General features: G+C 46.7%; 3 protein-coding genes across 3 annotated transcripts; 2 read left to right on the top strand and 1 right to left on the bottom strand.

Moving 5' to 3' along the window:
* Positions 1-681: 681 nt before the first annotated feature.
* On the top strand, positions 682-14,994 carry LOC128300208 (protocadherin-like wing polarity protein stan). The gene is made up of 7 exons (XM_053036192.1): positions 682-2,687; positions 3,083-9,785; positions 9,852-10,072; positions 10,148-11,060; positions 11,145-11,214; positions 11,280-12,180; positions 12,908-14,994. The coding sequence occupies exons 1-7, from the start codon at positions 682-684 to the stop codon at positions 12,939-12,941; spliced, it is 10,848 nt and encodes a 3,615-aa protein (XP_052892152.1). The 3' UTR covers positions 12,942-14,994.
* A 2,272-nt stretch (positions 14,995-17,266) lies between these two features.
* On the bottom strand, positions 17,267-18,505 carry LOC128303561 (J domain-containing protein CG6693). Its single transcript, XM_053040550.1, has 2 exons — positions 18,314-18,505; positions 17,267-18,234 (listed from the first exon to the last, which is right to left on the bottom strand). The coding sequence occupies exons 1-2, from the start codon at positions 18,405-18,407 to the stop codon at positions 17,456-17,458; spliced, it is 873 nt and encodes a 290-aa protein (XP_052896510.1). The 5' UTR covers positions 18,408-18,505; the 3' UTR covers positions 17,267-17,455.
* Positions 18,506-18,908: 403 nt separating this feature from the next.
* Positions 18,909-22,713, top strand: LOC128304699 (uncharacterized). The gene is made up of 2 exons (XM_053041905.1): positions 18,909-20,724; positions 22,013-22,713. Exons 1-2 carry the CDS (start codon positions 19,429-19,431, stop codon positions 22,244-22,246), a joined length of 1,530 nt encoding a protein of 509 aa, XP_052897865.1. The 5' UTR covers positions 18,909-19,428; the 3' UTR covers positions 22,247-22,713.
* The last annotated feature ends 124 nt before the right edge of the window (positions 22,714-22,837 follow it).

The following is a 22,837-nucleotide window of genomic DNA, read 5'->3' as shown; positions in this document are numbered from 1 at the left end:
TTCCACCTTCCGTATGTCCATAATTTACGCCACTCGCAGCGCTGTTGGGGGTGAGCGAGAGGGCCCGTACATCGTATCGGTGTTCTTAGCGCGTTTTCTCGGTTCGCTCGGCGCCGGGAGAGCGAACGCTTCGTGTGTATCCTTGTGTTTGTCCTGGTCCCGTATACACACAAGAAATAATGGGGGAAAATCGATATTTCCCTCGGGGTGGTTAGTGCGGTGTGCACGTGAAGGGATAACGCCGCCGCTAGCGATGATTCATCCTGTTTTTCGGGGCGTACGGAGAAAAACGGACTAGCCGCGTAGATATAGAGGGGTCGCATAAATACGGCGCTCAAACAGCCGGCCGTGCGTTGTGTACGTTTCGCGTAAGACTGCGCTCGGCTTCGTTACCATAGGGGTTGGAAAAGCTTCCAATCTAGTAGGGTGTGCGCTAGTAGGGGTTTGGTTATTCTTTGGTTATTAGATCAGTTCAGTGCGGCGGATTCTAGGCGTAGGTTGGAAAGATTTCCCCGTATTAAAACCGTTTGTGTGTGGTTGCTTTTCTACTTCCCAGCTCTAACAACTACCATGTCCAGCAGTGTGAAACGCTAGTAGCAAAACTTTAGGGCTGGAAACGCGGAACAACAAGCCGGCGGAGATAGAGAGACAGAGAAAAAAAAACACCGGAACCATTTCGCCATGAACGTGCAACGGTGCAATCTTGCGGCTCGGCTTGCTCTGATAGCGGTGCTGCTTCAGCTCATGTTGCTCTGTAGCACATGCAATGGATACATGATAATAGCGGGCGAAGATGACGAACCGGGCAAGATACTGTTCAACTCGTCCGTGTATAAGCTCGGCTCGGAACGGCAGTACAAAATCAACGCACACAAATCGGCCCACTACGTGCACCATCTGCTGCGGGTAGATCCGGACAATGGGCAAGTGAGCCTGAAGCGAAAGCTCAAATGTGATGGCATCTACTATCCTACACTGTTTACGTTTTACGTCGACTCTACCTCGAACCGGTTGCGTAGCATAGACTATTACAGCCTACCGATAAGGATATTTATCGTGGGGCGCAATTGTTCCGACGAGGACGAAACGGTAGCGGCCAGTTTTCGGAAGTTTTTCGAAGAGGACGATACCGGCTATCACCACTATCAGCGATACAGACGTGGGGCGGTGTATCGCTTAGCAACGCCGGTGGATACTCCGCTTGAGGTGCGGGATGACGATGAAACGGAGCAGAATGATCAACGCATGTACGGCGAGTATTTGGGCGATCGGTTCCATTACTATCGCGCCGAGTATCCGTGGTTGGCAGCGACGAGTATTACCAACTATACGACTTTTCGCGAAGGTGACATACTGTTCGATACCGTGCTGGAGAATGAGTATCGGCACGGCATTATAACGCGCAAGCGGCGTGAAATACGGGACCTACCGGCGGATCGGATACATCGTAAAATAGCCGACGCCAAGCAGTGGATCTCCGAAACGTACGCTTCGTATGCCATCCACTCGACGGACAAGTGGAAGCACATTTGTCTCAAGAAGTCACAGTACATCAACTCGATCAGTGCGTTTCTGCCCAAAACGGTCCTTCACCACTGTGCGGTTCGGTACTTGGATGTGAACGATGAACGGTTTGAGATTGAAACACGTACTGGTGATTTGATTGCAACCGGCGATCTTTGCATACCCGAAACACTCTGGAAGGTGATCATAACGTACAGCGTGCGTTGTGATCGGAAGGATATTATCGATGCCGACCATCGGCTGAAGATCGTGTACCATCACCAGGAGCTGAACGATACGGATATTGCCAAACGCGTGCGGAGGGAGTTGCGCAATCAAAGTCCCTACTTCGAACAGGCACTGTACGTCGCCTCCGTGCTGGAGGAACAACCGACCGGTGCGAACGTTATCACGGTGCGGGCACGCGATCCAGAAGACTCGCCAGTGGTATATTCACTCGTCTCGCTGTTAGATTCGAGGTCGCAGGCTATGTTTAAGGTCGATTCTCGTACCGGTATCGTCACCACTTCCTCTACGCTGGATCGCGAACTGATGGACGTACACTACTTCCGCGTTATAGCGACGGATGACAGCTTCCCGCCACGTTCCGGCACAACCACGCTGCAGGTTAATGTGCTCGATTGTAACGATCACACGCCGACGTTCGAGGCGGAACAGTTTCACGCTACGGTCCGTGAGGGTGTTAGCGTTGGTTCGACGGTAATAACGATACGGGCCACGGATCAGGATATAGGTAAAAACGCCGATATAGAGTACGCCATCACAAGCATCATTGGGGAAGCGCAGGACCAAACCGGCGCGGTACTGGATGGTGGTAATGATGCACCCCATCCGGTGGAGAACGATAATGGTGGCGATGCGCAAAAATTCCGCATCGATGCACGCAGCGGTACGATATCGACACGTAGTGCGCTGGATCGAGAAGTATCGGGCATGTACACGATTATGGTAACCGCAACCGATATGGCAACACCGCAAACGGAACGCAAATCGGCCACCACGACTGTGTTGGTAAAAATTCTGGACGACAATGACAACTATCCGCAGTTTAGCGAACGCACGTACACGGTGCAGGTGCGTGAAGATCAGTGGGCGAATGAAAATAACGTGGTTGCCCACATTCAAGCGACAGACGCTGACCAGGGAAATAATGCTGCAATTCGGTGAGTAGAGGCGACCAGTAGTTTAGGATTAGAATTTCTTCATTTGGCATTCACTAAATTGTGCACGCGATTCCATATCTAGTTTTGCGATTCAGTAAAGTGTGTCAATATCATTTTCGTTTGTCTTATTCGCTTACCCTAATTAGTAAGTAGTGCTCGCCATGTCCGATCGATTGTAAACCCCGATAATCATCAAAAGTACTGTGTTTGACATTGCATTTTAAAAAACGATTGAGTGCTCTTATTCTCGATCCACACTTTCTCTTTCTCTTGCACTTATTATGATCTCGCTTGGCTTTTGCTTCGTTATCGTCGATAACAAAACCTCTCCATCAAACGCAGCTAATTATTTTATTTTTCCGTCCTCTTTTATCATTACGCTCCCGTCAAAATAGATATGCAATCATCGGTGGAAATACGCAATCCCAGTTTTCCATCGATTCAATGAGTGGCGATGTGTCGCTGGTGAAACCGTTGGACTACGAAAGTGTGCGAAGCTATCGGTTGGTGATCCGTGCCCAGGATGGAGGAAATCCTTCCCGTTCCAATACGACACAGCTGCTGGTGAACGTGCTGGATGCGAATGATAACGCACCACGGTTCTACACGTCTCAGTTCCAGGAAGCGGTGCTAGAAAGCGTCCCGGTCGGGTATAATATTGTGCGCGTGCAAGCGTACGATTCGGACGAAGGGGCAAACTCGGAGATAACGTACAGCATACAGAATCGGGACGATGGTATGCCGCTGGCCGTAGATCCACGAACCGGATGGATTCACACAACCAAGTCGCTGGATCGTGAAGAGCAGAGCCGTTACAGCTTCCAGGTCGTTGCTGTTGATGGGGGAATTCCTCCAAAATCGGCGAGCACTTCCGTCATTGTAACGATCCAAGATGTGAACGACAATGATCCGACCTTTAGCCCGAAATACTACGAAGCGATGTTGGCCGAAGATCAACCACCGGGTACACCGGTGACCACGGTGACCGCCACCGATCCGGATGAAGATTCGCGGCTGCACTATGAAATCACTGCCGGAAACACACGAGGTCGATTTGCAATAACTTCTCAGAACGGGCGGGGATTGATAACGATTGCACAACCGTTAGATTACAAGCAGGAGCGAAGATTTGCCCTTACCATCACGGCCACCGATAGTGGCCAGCGCACGGATACGGCCATTGTGAACATAAACATTACGGATGCGAATAATTTTGCGCCTGTGTTCGAGAATGCGCCTTACAGTGCGTCCGTGTTTGAGGACGCTCCTATTGGTACGACGGTTCTGGTCGTATCGGCATCGGATAGCGATGTGGGTATTAATGCACAAATAACTTACCTGTTGAACGATGAGTCTGTAAATGGACTAGGTGCTAACGAACCGTTCACCATTAACGCACAAACGGGAGCCATCATAACGAACGCGAAGTTGGATCGTGAGAGTACGAGCGGATACCTGCTAACGGTTACGGCAAAGGATGGTGGAAATCCTTCTCTTAGTGATACGACGGATGTGGAAATTAGTGTGACGGACGTGAATGATAATGCACCGGCGTTTAAAGTGCCCCTATACCAAGCAACAATTCCCGAAGATGCCTTAATCGGAACGTCTGTGGTACAGATCGGTGCCACCGATCTTGACATGGGGCTTAATGGGCGGGTCAAGTACGCACTCAGCCAGAAGGATATGGATGAAGGTTCATTTGTGGTAGATCCCATTTCCGGTGTGATACGCACCAATAAAGGGCTCGATCGCGAGAGCATCCCGGTGTATCATTTGACTGCCATTGCTAGTGATAAGGGAACGCCAACAATGAGCAGTAGCGTTGAAGTGCAGATTCGATTAGATGATGTAAATGATTCTCCACCAACGTTTCCCTCCGATAAGCTGACGTTATACGTGCCGGAAAATAGTCCGGTCGGGTCGGTGGTTGGGGAGATCTACGCCCACGATCCTGACGAAGGCGTCAACGCGATCGTACACTATTCGATCATCGGTGGTGACGATTCGAACTCGTTCTCACTGGTAACACGACCGGGCTCGGACCGGGCCCAACTACTCACCATGACGGAACTCGACTACGAATCACCGCGCAAGCGTTTCGAACTGATCATTCGTGCAGCGAGTCCACCGTTGAGGAATGATGTGTATGTGGAGATTCTGGTGACGGACGTTAATGACAATGCGCCGGTGCTGCGTGATTTTCAAGTAATTTTCAACAACTTCCGGGACTGTTTCCCCAGCGGTGTAATCGGGCGCATACCGGCGTTTGATGCCGATGTAACGGATAAGCTTACGTACCGTATCCTTTCGGGTAATAATGCCAACTTGCTCAGATTGAACAGCTCCACCGGCGGTTTAACGCTCAGTCCGCAACTGAACACGAATGTGCCCAAGTTCGCCACGATGGAGGTGTCGGTAACGGACGGGATAAATGAGGCGAAGGCGATCATGCAGCTTATCGTACGGTTAATTACGGAGGATATGCTCTTCAACTCGGTAACGGTTCGATTGGATGAGATGACGGAGGAAGCATTTCTGTCGCCGCTGTTAAGCTTCTTCCTCGATGGGCTAGCCGCAATAATACCGTGTCCCAAGGAGAACATTTTTCTGTTTTCCATCCAGGAAGATATCGATGTGAGTGGAAAGATACTGAACGTAAGTTTCTCCGCGCGCAGACCGGATGTGGCGTTTGAGGAGTACTACAGCTCCCAGTATCTGCAGGAAAGGATTTACCTAAACCGTGCCATTCTGGCACGACTGGCAACGGTCCGGGTGCTTCCATTTGACGATAATCTTTGCGTGCGCGAACCGTGCCTAAACTACGAGCAATGTTTGTCCGTGCTGAAGTTTGGTAATGCGTCCGGATTTATACACAGCGATACGGTGCTATTTCGGCCGATTCATCCCGTCAACACGTTCGCTTGCAAGTGTCCGGAAGGTTTTACCGGCAGCAGAGAACACTATCTTTGCGATACGGAAGTCGATTTGTGTTACTCGGATCCGTGCCAGAACGGTGGCAGCTGTATGCGTCGCGAGGGCGGCTACTCGTGCGTGTGTACGGAGCAGTACACGGGAGTTAATTGTGAAACGTCGATCGCAGGTTTGAAACCGTGCATTTCGGAGGTGTGCGGTGATGGGTACAGTTGTCTTACCAGCGGCCAAGGTGGACATTGGCCACCGTACACGAAAACCTGTGAACTGATGTCGCGATCGTTCACGAGAAATTCGTTCCTTACTTTCCCCGGCATGAGGCAACGGCATCGGTTTAACATACGGCTAAAGTTTGCAACGGTTCGTGATAGTGGACTCCTTCTGTACAACGGACGATATAACGAGCAGCATGATTTCATCGCGCTCGAAATCATCAACGGCAGGGTAATATTCTCTTTCTCCCTTGGCGACAAGGTGGAAACGGTGACGGTTAACCAGCAACGTAAAGTATCCGACGGGAACTGGCACACTGTGGAGGTGAAGTACTTTAACCGCACTGTACTGCTGTCGCTCGACAGCTGCGATACAGCGACGGCATTGGCGGGGCTTGGAGAGCGCTGGAATTGTGCGAATCAAACGACCCTCGTGCTGGACAGACGGTGTGCATCACTGGTTGAACCATGTCACCGATTTTTCGACCTGACAGGCCCACTGCAAATTGGTGGTCTGCCGAAGATTCCCGCCTACTTCCCGATTCGTTCGCACAGCTTTATTGGTTGCATTTCTGACCTGTACATCGATCAGCGATACGTCGATCTGGGTGCGTACATTGCGGACAATGGTACAGTGGCAGGTTGTCCGCAGAAGGCAGCGTCGTGCGCATCGGAACCTTGCTTCAATGGTGGCACTTGCCGGGAGGGTTGGGGCGAAGGCTGGGAGTGTGACTGTCCCGATGGTTTCACGGGCAATGCGTGCCAGGAGTCCGTTGCATTGCCGTGGCGTTTTCACGGTGACGGCATATTAAGCTTCAATCCACTGCTTCGCCCGATTCAGCTGCCCTGGTTGACTGCGTTTTCATTGCGCACTCGCAAGCGTGATACGTTCGTGATGGAGATCCAGGTTGGACAGAACAGCTCGGCTGTGGTATCGTTGCGCGACGGCATCCTGCAGTACATGTACAACGGTGAACCATTGCAGCTCGCTGGAGCTGACTTAGCGGACGGGCGTTGGCATCGAGTGGAGATTAAATGGATGGGAACCGAGGTGTCGCTTACGGTGGATTACGGCCAACGGAACGGTGTACTGCCGGTAACGCAAAAGATTCAAGGTTTTTACGTGGGTCGCATTGTGATCGGTGGATTGGAGGGAACGATCGGCCAGCATTACGGTGGTCCGTCGGAAAATTACGAAGGATGCATACAGGATGTGCGCGTCGGTGGTGTGCAGTCCGTGCTGAAGCGTCCGACGGTGCGCGAGAACGTGCTGGACGGGTGCGCCTCGAATGCCAAGTGTCCCGACGATTGCCCGGATGAGTCTACCTGTGTGAGCAGCTGGGATGATGCGTACTGCGAATGTATGCACGGATTCGTCGGCAACGAGTGTAAACCGGTCTGCACGGTAAAACCCTGCTCGGATAACGGCATCTGTCGGGCGGACACGCTCAATGCGAAGGGTTACCGGTGTGAGTGCAACAGTAGCTTAAGTTCCGGAGAATACTGCGAGAACACCGTGCAGCAACCGTGCCCGGCCGGGTGGTGGGGTGAACGTAGCTGCGGACCCTGCAAATGTAACGTGAAGCAGGGCTATCATCCGAACTGTGACAAAGGTACGGGACAGTGTTACTGCCGGGAGAATCACTACCAGCCGGTAAACGATACGATTTGTCTACCGTGCGAATGCTACACGGTGGGATCGTACGGCAAATCTTGCAACAGCTCGGGTCAGTGCGAGTGTCGCGAGGGAGTGATCGGCAGGCGATGCGATTCGTGCTCCAATCCTTACGCGGAAGTAACCCTGAACGGTTGCGAGGTTGTGTATGACGGATGTCCGAAATCACACTCCGCGGGCTTGTGGTGGCCCCGGACAGCGTTTGGCGAGCTGGCGGTCGAAAACTGCCCAGCACCGGCACGGGGAAAGGGCACTAGACGCTGCGATCAGGTTCAGAGCGGTTGGGGTACACCCGATATGTTTAACTGCACGTCGGAAGCCTTCCTGGATCTGCGCAAACAACTCTCCCAAATCGAGGTGGACGGGCTGGAACTGAACACGTTCATTTCGGTGAAAGTGGCCGCAAATCTGCAGCAAGCCTGCATCAGTGTCGGTGGACAGGCTAACGATAAGGATGGAAGTGGGGCGCGCGATAGTCGAATGAAGGATTTCTACACAATCGATTCGGAAAAGACGATGGGCGGCACGTCTCTGTGGCGGGAAGATGACTTTGAGCTGGACTATCTGCTAAACGATGGGCAATCGTTTGTGCAGAGCAAACTGTATGGTGCGGATCTGCTGATCACCGATCGTATGCTGCACGAGCTGATGCGCTACGAGTCGTACCAGCAGGGATTAAACCTTTCGCACAGTCAGGACAAGCACTACGTCCGGAATTTGGTAGAAAGTGCCGGTGAGATACTGGATCGACGATACGCGGCCGAATGGAAAAGGGTGCACGATCTTACCGGACGTGGACCGGACGATTTGGTGGATACATTCAATCAGTACATGATCGTGCTGGCACGATCACAACACGACACCTACACGAATCCGTTCGAAATTGTCCACAAAAACATGGTGCTTGGGATGGATGTTGTAACGACGGAATCACTGTTCGGCTACGAATCACAGATGGTGAAGCAGTTTAATCACGGTGCGAAGCAGCAATCAAAAGGCAAACAGCAGGAACCACCCGGTCACCATCCCGAAACGGTCATCCTACCGGATACGAGTTCGTTTTTGCAAAGCTTACCCAAGCAGAAGCAGCCCATGATCGCGTTCCCGAAGTACAACAACTACATTCAGGATCGATCGAAGTTTGACCGACACACAAAGGTACTAATCCCGCTGGACATGCTGGGCATTACGGCACCGGACAAGAACGAAATAGTGAATCAGATTGCGGAACATCGTGCGATTTTCACCTACGCTCAGTACAAAGACGCAGGTGAACTGTTTCCGGCCAATTTCGATGAAACCGTAACGCGCCGCTGGGGTGTCGAAATGCAGATCGCCAGTAGCGTGCTGTCGATCGCAATCGTCACACCGTCCACCGGTAAGGAATCGTACGTTCAAACGTTCCCATCTGCTGGCGGGGTGGAAAAACTTGCCAATAATCAGGTGGAAACCATTGCTCCTCCAACTGCCAAGCACGGATCGGAACGAACGAATGAAAAGCTGTCGCTGAACGAGATTAAAATATCGATTCATGATATGAGCGATCAGGACGAAGGACTGGACACGCTGGATCAGCACGCACCGCAAGTACCGATGGTAAGCACGGCCGAAAATGGTGAAGACTTTTTCCACGATGATGATCTCCCTGAAACGGTGGTGCTGGCTCGAAGCGATAAGAGTTCGTCCATGGAACGATCGTCCCAAGAGGAACCGTACCGGAAACGGCGTAGAAGCATCGTAACGGCTGACGATGGTATCACCGAACAGCCCGAGATGGATTCGACGTCTCGCACGAATTATGTCCCGCTCGGACAAACACATCTGAAGCAAGCGCTTAAATTGCAAATGTGGTTAAACATTCCACGGAACAGATTTGTGTCGCGATCCAATCCACAATGCGTCCGCTGGAATACGCATGCGAACCTATGGACACGGATCGGGTGCCAGACGGAAATACCGAACTATGAATCGATCGGTAGCAATGATACGATTTTAGTTAATTGTACATGCAACCAGCTGGCCACTTATGCGGTGCTAGTAGACATTATCGACCCGGAAGACATACCGGAACCTTCGCTGCTGGTACAAATTACTTCCTTCTCAGCGTTCATGCTTTCGTTGCCGGTTCTGTTTGCGGTCATCATATCGTTGGCGCTGCTTCGTGGACTTCAGACCAATTCGAACAGCATTCATCAGAATTTGCTGTTTTGCATTTTTTCCGCGGAGTTGCTGTTTTTCGTCGCTATACAGGCGCGAAGAGATCTGCTGGACAATGAGGTATGTTTTTTTTGCGTTTAGAAGAATCTTCACAACAACTACATTTCTCTTAATTTTTTGTTATAGTTCCCTTGCAAACTGGTTGCTATTGCGCTGCACTATTCTTGGCTGGCGGCATTCGCGTGGACCACGGTGGATTGCGTGCATCTCTACCGTATGCTAACCGAAATGCGTGACATTAACCATGGACCGATGGGTTTCTATCATACGATAGGATACGGTGCGCCTGCATTACTCGTGGGACTTTCCGTTGGCGTGCGAGTGCATGAGTACGGAAACAGTTTGTTGTAAGTAACGTTCCACAAACTCTACCTAAAAAGAATGTAGTAAATCATTAATGTAAAATATCGCTCTTTCCACAGCTGTTGGCTATCGGTGTACGAGTCCGTTATCTGGTGGATGGTTGGACCAATCGCAATCGTTTCAGTGTTCGATCTGTTTATCCTATTCCTATCGGTAAAGGCAGCCTTCACGATCAAGGATCACGTGCTAGGATTCGGCAACTTGCGCACTCTCCTCTGGTTGTCCGTCGTGTCGCTTCCGCTGTTAGGAATTATGTGGGTGCTAGCAGTGCTGTCTGCGTCAGAAAATTCGCAATTGCTCAATGTGCTTCTCTCGGCCGTGATCATTATGCATTCGCTGTTCTCCGTGATCGGATACTGTATAATCAACAAACGTGTGCGAGAAAATCTCCATAATGCCTTTTTGCGTTGCATCGGTCGTAAAGTGCCACTGCTCGAATCTTCGATCGCCATCAGCAATAGTTCACAAAACGTGGGTTCACCGAAAACGCCCGGCTTTGCGGGTGGTTCCGGTGGACAGTATGATACAGCACGGAGGAACATCGGCATCAGTACATCCAGCACAACTTCACGCAGCACAGCCAAAACTAGCTCCAGCCCATATCGTAGCGATGGTCAGTTTAGGCACACTTCAACTTCTACCTCGAATTACAACAGCGACGGTGTGGCATCATATATGCGTGGGCATTATGATGATAGTGCACTGCGTAAGATTAAAAACAGTGGACAAGGACGAGACGGGGAACGCCGCAGTCATAGAAGACACCGTCGTGATTCGGATTCTGGTAGTGAGACTGATGGCAGAAGTCTGGAACTTGCGTCGAGCCACTCAAGCGACGATGAGGAATCGCGCGTTGGACGTAATAGCAGCACACATCGCAGCACTGGCGTATGCAGTACATCGTATCTACCGAACATTACAGAGCATGTTGCGACGACTCCACCGGAGCTGCATGTTGTGCAGAGTCCACAGGTAAGAATTTGAAAGATCATTTTACTACATCTAAAGGATTGAAGGAAGAGCCGAAGCAATGATTAAAATTCCAACTACTTGCAGCTGTTCCCGAACGTTACACCAACCAGATGGCCAACCCAGAATGCTGGCAATTATTTACCTCCTGGCAATGGTAAGCTTATTGTAATAGTGTGTTTATGTTAAATTATTCGCATTGAAAATCTTGCCTCTCCACAGGTCGATGGTCTCAGGAAACAGCTTCAGATAACGAAGCCCATCCTCACAAATCTCCAACAAACGGTGGATCACTGCCGAATCCGGACATAACGGAAACTTCATACCTGCACCAGAATCGGATGAACATGCCACCGTCGATTTTGGAAAACATTCAGGAAAACTACAACATCGGCTACTCTAACACGGACCTACGCGGTGATCGAAATTATAGTAATTACGGTAATGCGGATAATTATGTGCCTCCGGCAGATTACGCCAAGCGGTACGATTCGCAAGCTTCGGTAAACCCTGCCAGTACTCTTCCCCATCATTACGCATCCTCGGTGAACGGCAGTACGGGTGGAGGGGTACCGATTGCTGAAGCACGCCATACAGGTTCGATGCAGGTCATCAATCATATGCGTGCATACCAGCACGAAAATCCGTACGCACTGAAAGAATCGCTGTACGAGCGGTCCCGAACACTTGGATACGGTTCGAGCGCTGGAGGCGCCGAGTCACCGTACCACGGGCATCCGCTGGCTGCTCCAAATGATTTGTACAGCCCGCCCGGTTCGCATGTCATGTCATTCAAATCGAGCGTGCAATCGCTGCTGAAGAACGACTATCAGCAACATCAGCGCCAACAGCATAAGCACCACCAGGCAGGAAATGGTGGCGAATCGGACCGTATGTCGGAAGGGTCCGATAAAAATCCGTACAATTTCCCATATACCGCCGAGGAGGACCATCTGGTGCATAACGGTGGTTCCAGAATGCATCACACCGGTGCGATGGAAAACATGGGCCAAATGGAGCATATTGCTTCATCTCCACCGCCCCCACAGCTAGTTATGCGTGGCACTGATGGGCGTTCACCTGCACCGTTGCAATCCATAGGACAGATGAACGGTGGAAACGAGTGAGTAGTCGCTTTACACAGTAGTTTTCTAACTAAATAACCCAAGGACTATGTTCCATTTCAAATAATATTATCAAACTAACTCATATCATCGTTTCCCGTTTTATTCGTAACATTTATTGCCTCTGTTGAAGTAGCTGGTGTTGGGACCGTCTAAAAATGTTAGAATAAACGGTGTCTCCTGCAACGCAAGGATCCGGGAGAAAATATATAACACATATATTCACAGAAATCTCAACAAAGGGAACAACAACATATATAGTAAGGTGAGGTAGTGGGTATGGTTTTATACAAAGATTAATATCTGGATAATACTATTATTTGAAATTTGGTTTTTATTGTTAGTTAAATTGGAGTATAGTTTTACTAAATCCAGTATAGTATTTCAAAGTTAATCTTACGGAGGATTTCAATTCAAGTGAAATATTGGAGACTTGTCTAAATTAATTTCAAGTAGAAGAACAGGAAGTTGTGAAAGCTTTGTGCATGTTCGATTTCACCTGGAAAAAGCTCGATATTCCTAATATTGTAGACATAGCGGTACGCATATTCCACTTCAACTTGAAAAGAATTTAGATATTATTAATTAATTTAATGCATTAGTTTTACTAAAAAGCCTCCTTTTATCTAATTATTCGTAAAGCCAAGATCAATCGATAGTTGTTTATTTGTGTAGTACTTTATAAATGCCCCATTGTAATGTTTCATTGTATTTTACTATCCACAGTGCATCGAATGATGACGACGAGACAACCGTTTAACCTGCAATGCTTAGATAAGTGGCTGAGAAGTGACGGCTTGCAGCGTTTAGTTCCACCGTAATGCTCCACATATTGCGTGCTCTCTATACAAACACAGTTAAAAATACTCCCCCACCTATCCCGGTGCGGATCTCCATTAGTTTTCATGTATATTTACGAAAATGGGACAAAAGCAAACGACGATGAACCAGGGGGAAAGTTTTTTGTAATATATTTATACTATCAATAGCATGAATATAGCCACGAGGGCTCAACAAGTGGTGCTGCATTCATGTTTTGGATGTATATATTTATACAGATCGATTTAAGATATACAATGATTGTGGTCGTATTTTAATCAATCCTGTTTCTCTGCCCGCTTTTGCTTTGTTTTGCAAACTGCACACGTGCTGAAATCCCGTTTCCGTGACCCAGTGTACTAGTTTATTTTTCCTTAAGCCCAAAGTAACGTTTGATGGATATTCAAATTAGTGTAAAACAGCCTGAATAGCAGCTTAAAATGAAATGCGCGAACGCGAATTCTTTCCCTAAATGCAAGATATAGATGCTTATTTGCATTCACGGTAAGCAAACAGATCGAAAAAAAAAACGGAATCAACTGCCATCTACACGAAGGGAGCAACAAGTGTGAGCACTGCCTTGAGTATAATATTGTTGTTATAAAACGATTAGTACGGCTTTCGAACATTATTGCGCGAACCTGCTCTCCATATAATCGAATAGTAGATGTTAAACATTTGTAGCGCAATGTGCTTTTTATACGATCATTAAAACTGGGTTTTTGGAAGCTAAATTACGCCAGGAATAGAGAAAGCGGATAGAGGAACGATTAAGCGTGAAGGACAAAAATAAGTATAGCGCAAACGAAAAGAGGCGAACAAAAAAACACGGTGAAACGAAGAATGAAAGTGCCTGAAAGTAGGTGAAATTTTTGTTTAGATTTGATCTGCGTGTTGTTTGAAAATCGTACAGCTGCATATGTGTAGTGCTAATTTTTACGTTATACTCAATTTTTTATTTGCAACTTCAGTTGGAAGAAGCGAGCTTTTATGATGTTTCGATTTTAGACAACCTTTATCTAGGACGTACGAACCCGATAGGCCCGATATATTCGATAAACCTTTCCCCCCGATCTTATTCCTAGGGTTACGATCCTGTTGTGCTTAGCGAAGAGGAGTGATTTATTCGAACTGTAAGGGTATAGGTTCCCCCAAACTCAAAAGACTTGATTGTAACTTTTACTGCTTACTGCCATACCCGTAGAAAAATCCGCTAACAGATAAATTATTTTAGTAACTAAGCGCGTCACATTTGTACAACAAGTTTGCTTTAGTGTTCTCCGTACCCAACGAAAGTACTCTCTTATGTATGGTTTTTAATTTTACCCGTTCCCAGTGATGGTGATAGTCTAACCGCGGTACTACACACATTCCATCCAAGCGATTTTATCTCACAAATTTAGTTCGTACACAACACACTTAAACCACCGGCATTGTGCAGGTTCTCCTTGTATATGTACAATTAAGGGCTACACGATAATGGTGCTAATAAGCGACATTCCAGTGATATATTTTTGTACTTGAGATTTTAAAACGTAACAAGCAAAGTTCTTTTAAGTTAACGTAAATCCCTACGCTATAATTCTAAGATGTCGTACACGATGTGGTGCCGTATGTGTGCTTTCTACGGCGTAAGATCTATGTGTTTTATTTTATTCACACCATTCCATTTCGCACGATCCCGCGACGCCCAGGAGGAGGGCATCCATTGCCTTCGATTCGCATTTTTTTTTCTCCTGTTTGTGAATCCGCGTGCTTGAAACTGCTGTAACTGAGCAATGAGTGACTGTGTAATGCAATAGTGAGATTTTTTTAATTGCTTTCTTATATTAGCATTTGTTAGGTAAGATAATATTTAACATTCCGGTGCACTGATTCCATGCGCGAGAGGCGACTCAACTCAACGATTACGATTACTGCTGATCAGTGTGCAGACAACAGAATTGGCAGGAAGAGATTTATGTAGGGTATAAGAGATTCTTGAAACGTGAAATATTTTCATGCAAGACAAAGAAACAAACAATAAAACTAAATGAATATGTGACCATATGATATACTGTTTTATTTTTGCTGATGACTTAAGGGATATCGACAGGTAAGAATATATACTACAATCTTTGCTTAGAAACAGCCATCAAGCGAGATTCGTAGACAGCGGCGGATCAAACGGTAGGCGGAGTAGGCGATCGCCTAAGGTCTCGCCGTGTTGGGGGCCCCAAAAAATTTGTACCAATTGTGCGACAGCAGAGTTAATTTATAGCACAAAATCTAATTAAAAGGGTAAAAAATTTATCGAAAAGATCCTCGGTATATTGAAAATATCCTTGGTTTTTATATATCCTTGGTTATATAACACATTTGCTTCTATTTGACTAGCTATATCGGCACGGTTACACGGCTACGCAAGAGAAGTATGCAGTGTACTCAAACTCCTTCTTCTTTATCGGCACGACATCCTCAGGATGTTGAAGTCTACCATTTCTAGCTTTTTTTACTTTATTTACCCGTGGGATAGTCAGTGCTGCGTACGGAGGTTTGATGGTCCAGATGAAAATTGAACCCTTATATTCCCCGTGAACCCTTCTATTCCCTTTTACCAGCGGCCACGAGAGCTGACAAAATGCTGACAAATTTGTCAAGTGACAAAATCAGCTCGTCAACTGCGAAAAACCACTATACCGTTGCCGCGCACATAATTGTTTTCAAATTTGCCCATCACTATTGCATTGCAATACTATCAAACCCGTGAGAGCGATCGCTAGTGTAAGAAAGATCGATGAAACGTAAAGCATCCTTCATCTCGCTAAAACTTTCCGTCGGCTGCTACGAAATTCCGAGCTGACAAACGAGCTGTTTTCAGATTTCCGATACCAAGAGAGCATGATGTGACAAGAGGTGACACCTGCTATCAGCCGAGCAAGCACAAGCCACGCGCTTCCCGGTAGATGGCGCGCAACTTCGTATGCAATGTTGAGCAACACTGCACTGTACAAGTTGCAGGAAGCTGTACAAGCTCGAAGAATGCTATAAAACATGGTATAAACAAAACATCAACATGAGCGAAACAGGTTTCTACGAAATTTGGATCGATCGATCGACACGCGACAGGAACCGACTCTTGAACCGGGACTTCCATAGGAAAATTGGACAAATGTGGTTGCAGATCTGCTACGGTTCGTTCAGCAGCAGCAAGATCTATTAACTTCGCGTACATTTTGGTTCGAAGCTGTGCCTTGCTGTACTGGTCGACACAGTACTGCTGGAACAGTCACCCGGTGCAATGCATCAGAGAATGAGCGATATCCCGCCAGGATATGCAATATGCGGCATATTCACGGCATGAATTTTCTTCTACATTCGGTTCCATCTAGGGATCATCCTCATTGATGACGGCACCACTATCTGTGTTTGTCCCCTTGCTCGATGGTCTCGGCTGTCTTCCTCGGCGACGTATCTTAAACATACCATGAGTCCAACCGGCTTCACCCCGTGGAAACAGGATCGGGTACTGTAGTGGACGCATCATCTGGATGGTCTCATACACTGGCCTTAAGGATCCTGTACCACGATGTTGCAGCACAATCTTCCGTGTCTATTCCGTGCTACCGGCGATATCGTCACAAACACACATGACCCATCTCACCTGCAGTCGGTGCGTTGTTCCGGCACTGGTCAATACCTGGTATACGTGAAAGGAGGCAAAGGCGCAGCTCATCGCGAACAGACATGCGTTCATACGTATGACTGAACATTCATGTCAGTAGATTGCGTGTGATAAATACCCAGGATGCAGGATAGACAATATCCATTAAGTCCACCACCAACTGCTGGTGCTTGAGTGTTTTGTTAAGTTAAGTTAAGATCGAAAAAAAAGAACTGTAGATGTAAATTCCATCACGTTCAGGTTCTCGGAGTTGACGCACGTATGATTGTAGCTCCATTTATAAGAGTACAGATACAGTGGTAACTGGAATTGAACTTTTATAGTTTCAATAACCACATACGTCGCAATTCTGTCCTAAACAATGGAGGAGGCGCGTCAAAGAATGGCTGTGTGAATACCATCAAATATTTGTAGCTATTCCATGTAGATATGAAATGCATAATAAGCTCAAGCTGAGATGGAGTGACGCCATATGATCATCAGTAAAGCCAGGATGAGTGAACGGCGCTCGATCGTAAGGGATCGTAAGGAGCAATCCGAGAACGTTAAAGAGTAGAATGGTAATGGTAATTAAATAGTCTTTCCAGTATCCCGCTCCTTTCATACGCAATTTATTAGTTCTTAGCAAGGGCACGAAGTAGCATTGTTCTTTCTATCTCCTATTTATTTCTTTCGTATTCTATTACAGAATGTGAACACTACAATAATTTTCTTAAATAGTTCCTGTCTTACAATATTCAAAACAGGAAATGAGAAATGTTCCTTGATGTTGGGTTAATAATGCTCATAATTTACTTAGACGATCTATTCTTCCTGCCTACCGCTTGCTTCCTCTTCGTTGTCCTGGTTGACTTGGTTGATTGGCCAGCACTTTCGTCTCGTTTTCGCGTTTGCGCCTTCCGCTTTTTAGGCGGTTCGTCGTCAAGCTCGAATAGATCGTCAGCTTCGTCCTTACCGTTACCATACTTAGCTTCCAACGAATCAATCAACGAACTGAATGCACTCTTTCGCTTGAGCGCAATTTGCTGTTCTAGTGAGGCTGTGCTCTTTTGCTGCTGTTGGACCTCCTTTGCAATCTTTGCTTCGCGAGCGTATTTTTTGTGACGCCGATTGCGCTTCTCCTTCGGTTCCTTGGTGAAGATCACGTATTCCGGTACTTCCTTTTGATCGATCATTTCCTGCACGATTACCGCGATGCGCGGTTCATCTTCGCACGTCATGAATGGGACAGTCTGCATCATGAAGTTAATGCAACCTTTCCCGCCAAGGTACGCACGCTTAATGTCGGTACGCTCCGTTTCGGAACCGGTGTAGCTTTTCTGATAGTTTTGTATATCTTCCGTGGTGAGTGGTTTGAAAAATTGCTGCCACATATCCATCCAATTGGTGCTGGCATCGTCATCGTCATCGACGACGCCCCGTTCGTCGTAGATAGCGCGTGAATCTTTGTCGCTAATGATGTTGTACAATTTGCTTAATACTTTAAATTTCTCGGTAGCCTCTTTTTTATCACTCTCCGGCACACGGTCAGGGTGTGTTTGGAGCGACAGCCGATAGTATGCTTTCTTGACTGCAGAAAAAACGGAATTAATCAACAGACTATTTGGCCGGCACACACGGGCCTGGTTTCAACCGGATTTGCTACTCACTTTCCTGTACCGATGCATTTTTCTCGACGCTAAACAATTCGTAAATATTTCGCGTACCGTAGTACTTTTCACACACATCGAGCGTTCCGGACATTGAGGCGAATAGATATTAAGGATATTATGAAAGGAAATATGTCTAATTTTTGCAGACGCAAACAAACGAGCGCAGCGTTTCCGAGCAGATACCGTAGCTTTTATTTTGTCTACAAATGAGCGGGAAAAACAAAAGAAATTTGACAACAAGGCGAAATTTCGCCACCAGTTCAGTGTTGCCAACGTTCTACATCTGTGTCCTTCCCGTTCGATGTTTGAAAAACGATTGACTATTTTCCAACTGTAGAAAGGAGATGGAAGTGGATAAAAGCAAAGACGGGTTCATTTTCTTCCTATTTTAATGCCCCAGGAGAACTGCCTTGCAGTATGGAATGTATACGCGTATAAATTCAGTTCGTGTGTAACCGTTCTTTCATTATGAAGAGCAAAACGTGACACCTTGGCCTACGTTGCAGGCGAAAAAGGTTTTCGCCCTGACAGCTGTCAACTTCGCTCGATTGCATCAGAAACGAAATCGACATTTTTCAGCACAAAATGGCGAATCAAAACAGCAAGGATCAGTATCGCAAGTGAAAAGTACGCAGAAAAACACAGTTAATAATGGAAATACCCGCCAAAAACATAGTGTCCGACGAAACATTTTGCATCTGGAAAGGGTGTATATTAAATATAGTGAGCTCCAATCGTGAAATTTCCGATTATTGGCAGTTTCATCGTCGTTGTCCCAGAGCTGGTGTTGTCATCAAAGCTGGTGAACAAAAGAATCAGTGCTTAAGCCCCAGTGCTTTCTCGACGTCTGCGTCGAACAACGGGCACCCCGTTCTACGCATAATTACGCCAATGTTGTTGATGTTACACGCAGCGATGATGACTAATGACGCACGTTTGGACTGTAATATCGTAACTGTGCTGAACGCGGAATAGTAGAATTAATTATTCCACCATTTCGATTTGCAATCTGCCAATCGTTACTGTGAAAATTTTCTGTACATAGAAATTGGTTGCTCTGCCAGACGGTGTAAAAATAGTAGTACGTAGCACGTTACTGTGTAAATATATTAATGGCGTGCGCAATGCTCTCCGAACGCAAACAATGTTACTGCCATCCGTCGTCTGAGGAAAATAGCAACACGGTTCCAACCATGGCGGAAGTGGAATTTAGTGAATGGTCAAAACAACATCCGCAACACTCGGATCACCTGGCAGCTGTTAGCGAAAAGCTGGCTGACCTTAAAATGTTTGATCCCCCGGAATCGCCCACTGCTTGCAAGCGCCCAAGTTTCGTCGGCTCCGTAATCAGCGTGTTTAGCAACTGGATCAGCATACCCACCCGGTACGGAACCAAACCAGTCGTCGTGCAATCTTCCGAAAAAGATCACCATGTTGAGAAACCATGCATCGCTTCGACGCCCTGCATACCGATATTCGAAACGAACAAGATGGGTAAAAGTCAGCTGACGGTACCGTTGGATTACAGTTGCACGGTCGACGATATTGCCATGACCCCGGCAGGCGTTTACGTGGAGGAACTGGCGCACAGTGAACAAAGCGCCCTGCGTCCGCGGCGTGTTCGGAAGCGACGAAAGGAACCATCCAAAGCGAACCAACATACGCACGTGGGCAGTGACGCCAGTGGCAAAGGCTGTGGTAAAAATCGAAAGGACAAAAAACGTCACGCACTGCGAAGAGACATACTGAACGATAATCTGGCCCTATCGATCGACGATTGCAGCTATGGTTATGATTACCGGGAAGCGAAGCCGAGCGCTGCGATGGATGTACAATCGTTGTCTCAACGATGCCTTTCGGCAGGTTTCAGTCCCGCATCGACTGGCAGTGTGGGAAGCTATCAAGATGCATTGCAAGACATTGGTCCGATGGAAAGTTTGCTTGCTCGTCCGTCTTCCGACAACGTGCGAGCTGTCCCGGTTTCGCCCTGCAATCCACAACAAATCCACCCTGCCAAAGAATCGCCCGTACCGGACACGGGGAGCGCGATCGCCGATCGGGAGAACGAAAAATGTGATATTGATGCTAACCGTGCAGAGTTCGTAGTGTTAACGGAATTAGACGTGTTCACGACACCATCCGCCAGCCCCGCTCGACGTCCACGCCCTCGTAACCTGTGCATGGCTATCAGCTACGTTTGGCACGGTGATAAGGGCGAGGAAGATGATCAGAGTGATTACACTAGCGATGACCTTACGGAGGACGACGGTGAAGATTGCAATAGTTTGGATGGATCCGATGGGTTTGAATATGATGTTGACGACGATGACGATTGTGTCGTGTTCTGCGAAGATTACGACGACCTGAACGATGATTCTAACTCATCGTCTGGATTCGAGGAGAAGAAGGTATGTGTTTGTTTTATCTTTTTTAATAACAGATCTGGTTTGTAGGCTTGGTTAATTGATATCAGAACACTTTGAACAAATATGACTTCATTCAATCGACGAGTTTACATTTTTTTTATTTAAAAAAATCACATTTTTCGTGTGTAACGCGCACACATTTTTTAATTATTGTCGGAAGATCAATGATCACCGCTATTTGTGGCTTGTTGACACGATTGTGCGATGGTGACTAACGTTGTGTACACATTTACAGCTGATCTTTCGTCATTCATGAATCAGCGTTCTTTGGGAAATTCCATTCCCCCACCTCCTTCATTCATGCTTCGGACTTCGGTCAGGTCAGGTACCTACCTTCGTTGTAACTGATGCAATGTTGAACAATATGTAATGTAAATATTACATGTTTTAAATTTTCCCACTATCGCTCTTGCGATAATAATGGTTTGTATATTTTTAAATTATGTATCCCTTTTTTATGACTTATACGATCATTTCACGGTTGAGAGCATTTAAATTATTAGTGATGGTTTACGTGTTGACTTTAACAAGTTGGCACAGCGATCATTTGTTCAAGATCATCAAGAACAGATGTTTATAATTGTGGGCAATTTATATGCTTTAGGAATGAATGTTCGTGATGTTCGCTTAATAAGTTCACTTGTTACATTTGCAACAACATTTCTAACCAAAATTCATCCCCTCTGAAATAAGCATATATAGAAGGAGAAATCGGCAAACAAAATCATCAATGCATTTATTGTAGAGTGATAAAATAGAGTGATGAGATACAGCAACTATCTTGGATATATCGTAGCTCTTAATTCTTTTGAGTATGTAGATGCAACAATAGTACAGGGTTTTACAATAGATAGGATATGGCGAACCAAACTTGCCGAACCGCGCAAGCGAATAAGAATAATGGTGTGTAGATTGATAGTGAAACACAATACACTTTACTGAATCTTTACTGAAAACTGCAAAAGGCATTTCATACACAATGTATTGAATGCCCAACTGGTCAGCCTGTTTACGTGCAGAAGAATTCAAGAGATATTATATCTCAACTCTCCTATCCGCCCGTACGTAAACAGCTTGGTCAATTTGGCATTCGCCAAATTGTGCGATTCGTTATCCCAGTCTTGCGATTCAGTAAAATGTTTTGTGTTTCATTATCAATCCACCCGTTTGTCTTATTCGCTTGCGCGGTCCAGTAAATTGTGCTCGCCATATCCTATGTATTGTAAAACCCTGCAATGAATTTCGTAACATTCTTCCTTTTTATTCACAGGTTCGCTTCAACTTGAAACCCGTAGTGCACGTCATGCGAGCCTGGGACTTTGCCTACCGCCAGGCACGTAAAGGGGATTGGGAGATGGCAGCCCGGGACAGTGAGCGATTTCGGAAGCGGATCACCGATCTAGAACCGGTGCTAGGACCAGCACTACAGCCAGCGTTACGTGATAAAATTTATGCCGAACGGTTTAACGGGCAGGAGGAACATACGCGCAAGATCTTAAATTAAATGTGAATTACAGCAGCAGCAGCACCGTATTCTGTTCTGTCGTTAGGCATTGGTTTTGTATAATTTCATTGTTTTGCTATTTTTGTTTTGCTTTTACCATCTTGTTGTTACCCGCGTGTTCCGTATAGCAAGCTACTACTCCGCACACATACCCAAAAACAAGGCGTTTAAAACAGAAGGGGTGGTTTAATCAATAAGTGAAGCTTGCATTATATTTATACGTTATCAAAGTTTTGCTTTAATTTAACGCAACACATTAAAGCATTGTTTATATTCCTAACCCTATCCCCGGGCTTTTTTTCGTGTGTAAATATTGCAAGAAATGAAAAACCATTCGTACTCGGTGGGAAACAGAAAATTATAGACTATATTAAGCTGACTTAAGATTGTTGATAATTTTAAAGAGCCATTGCAAAAGTTGTGAAATAAAAAATGAAGAAGGGAATTCAGAATGAAGAATAATCAAAGTTATATAGCAAAACTACTACTTCTGATACGTGCTTTATTTATTAGGCTCTAACGATTGATTTATCACAAAACGAATGGCACATGGTGATGGCGATGACTGAGGTGAGGTGTATGGGTGCCTTA

Source organism: Anopheles moucheti, chromosome 3 (assembly GCF_943734755.1).
Source record: "Anopheles moucheti chromosome 3, idAnoMoucSN_F20_07, whole genome shotgun sequence".
Classification (NCBI taxonomy): domain Eukaryota; kingdom Metazoa; phylum Arthropoda; class Insecta; order Diptera; family Culicidae; genus Anopheles; species Anopheles moucheti.
This window is presented reverse-complemented; position numbering and strand designations above follow the sequence as displayed.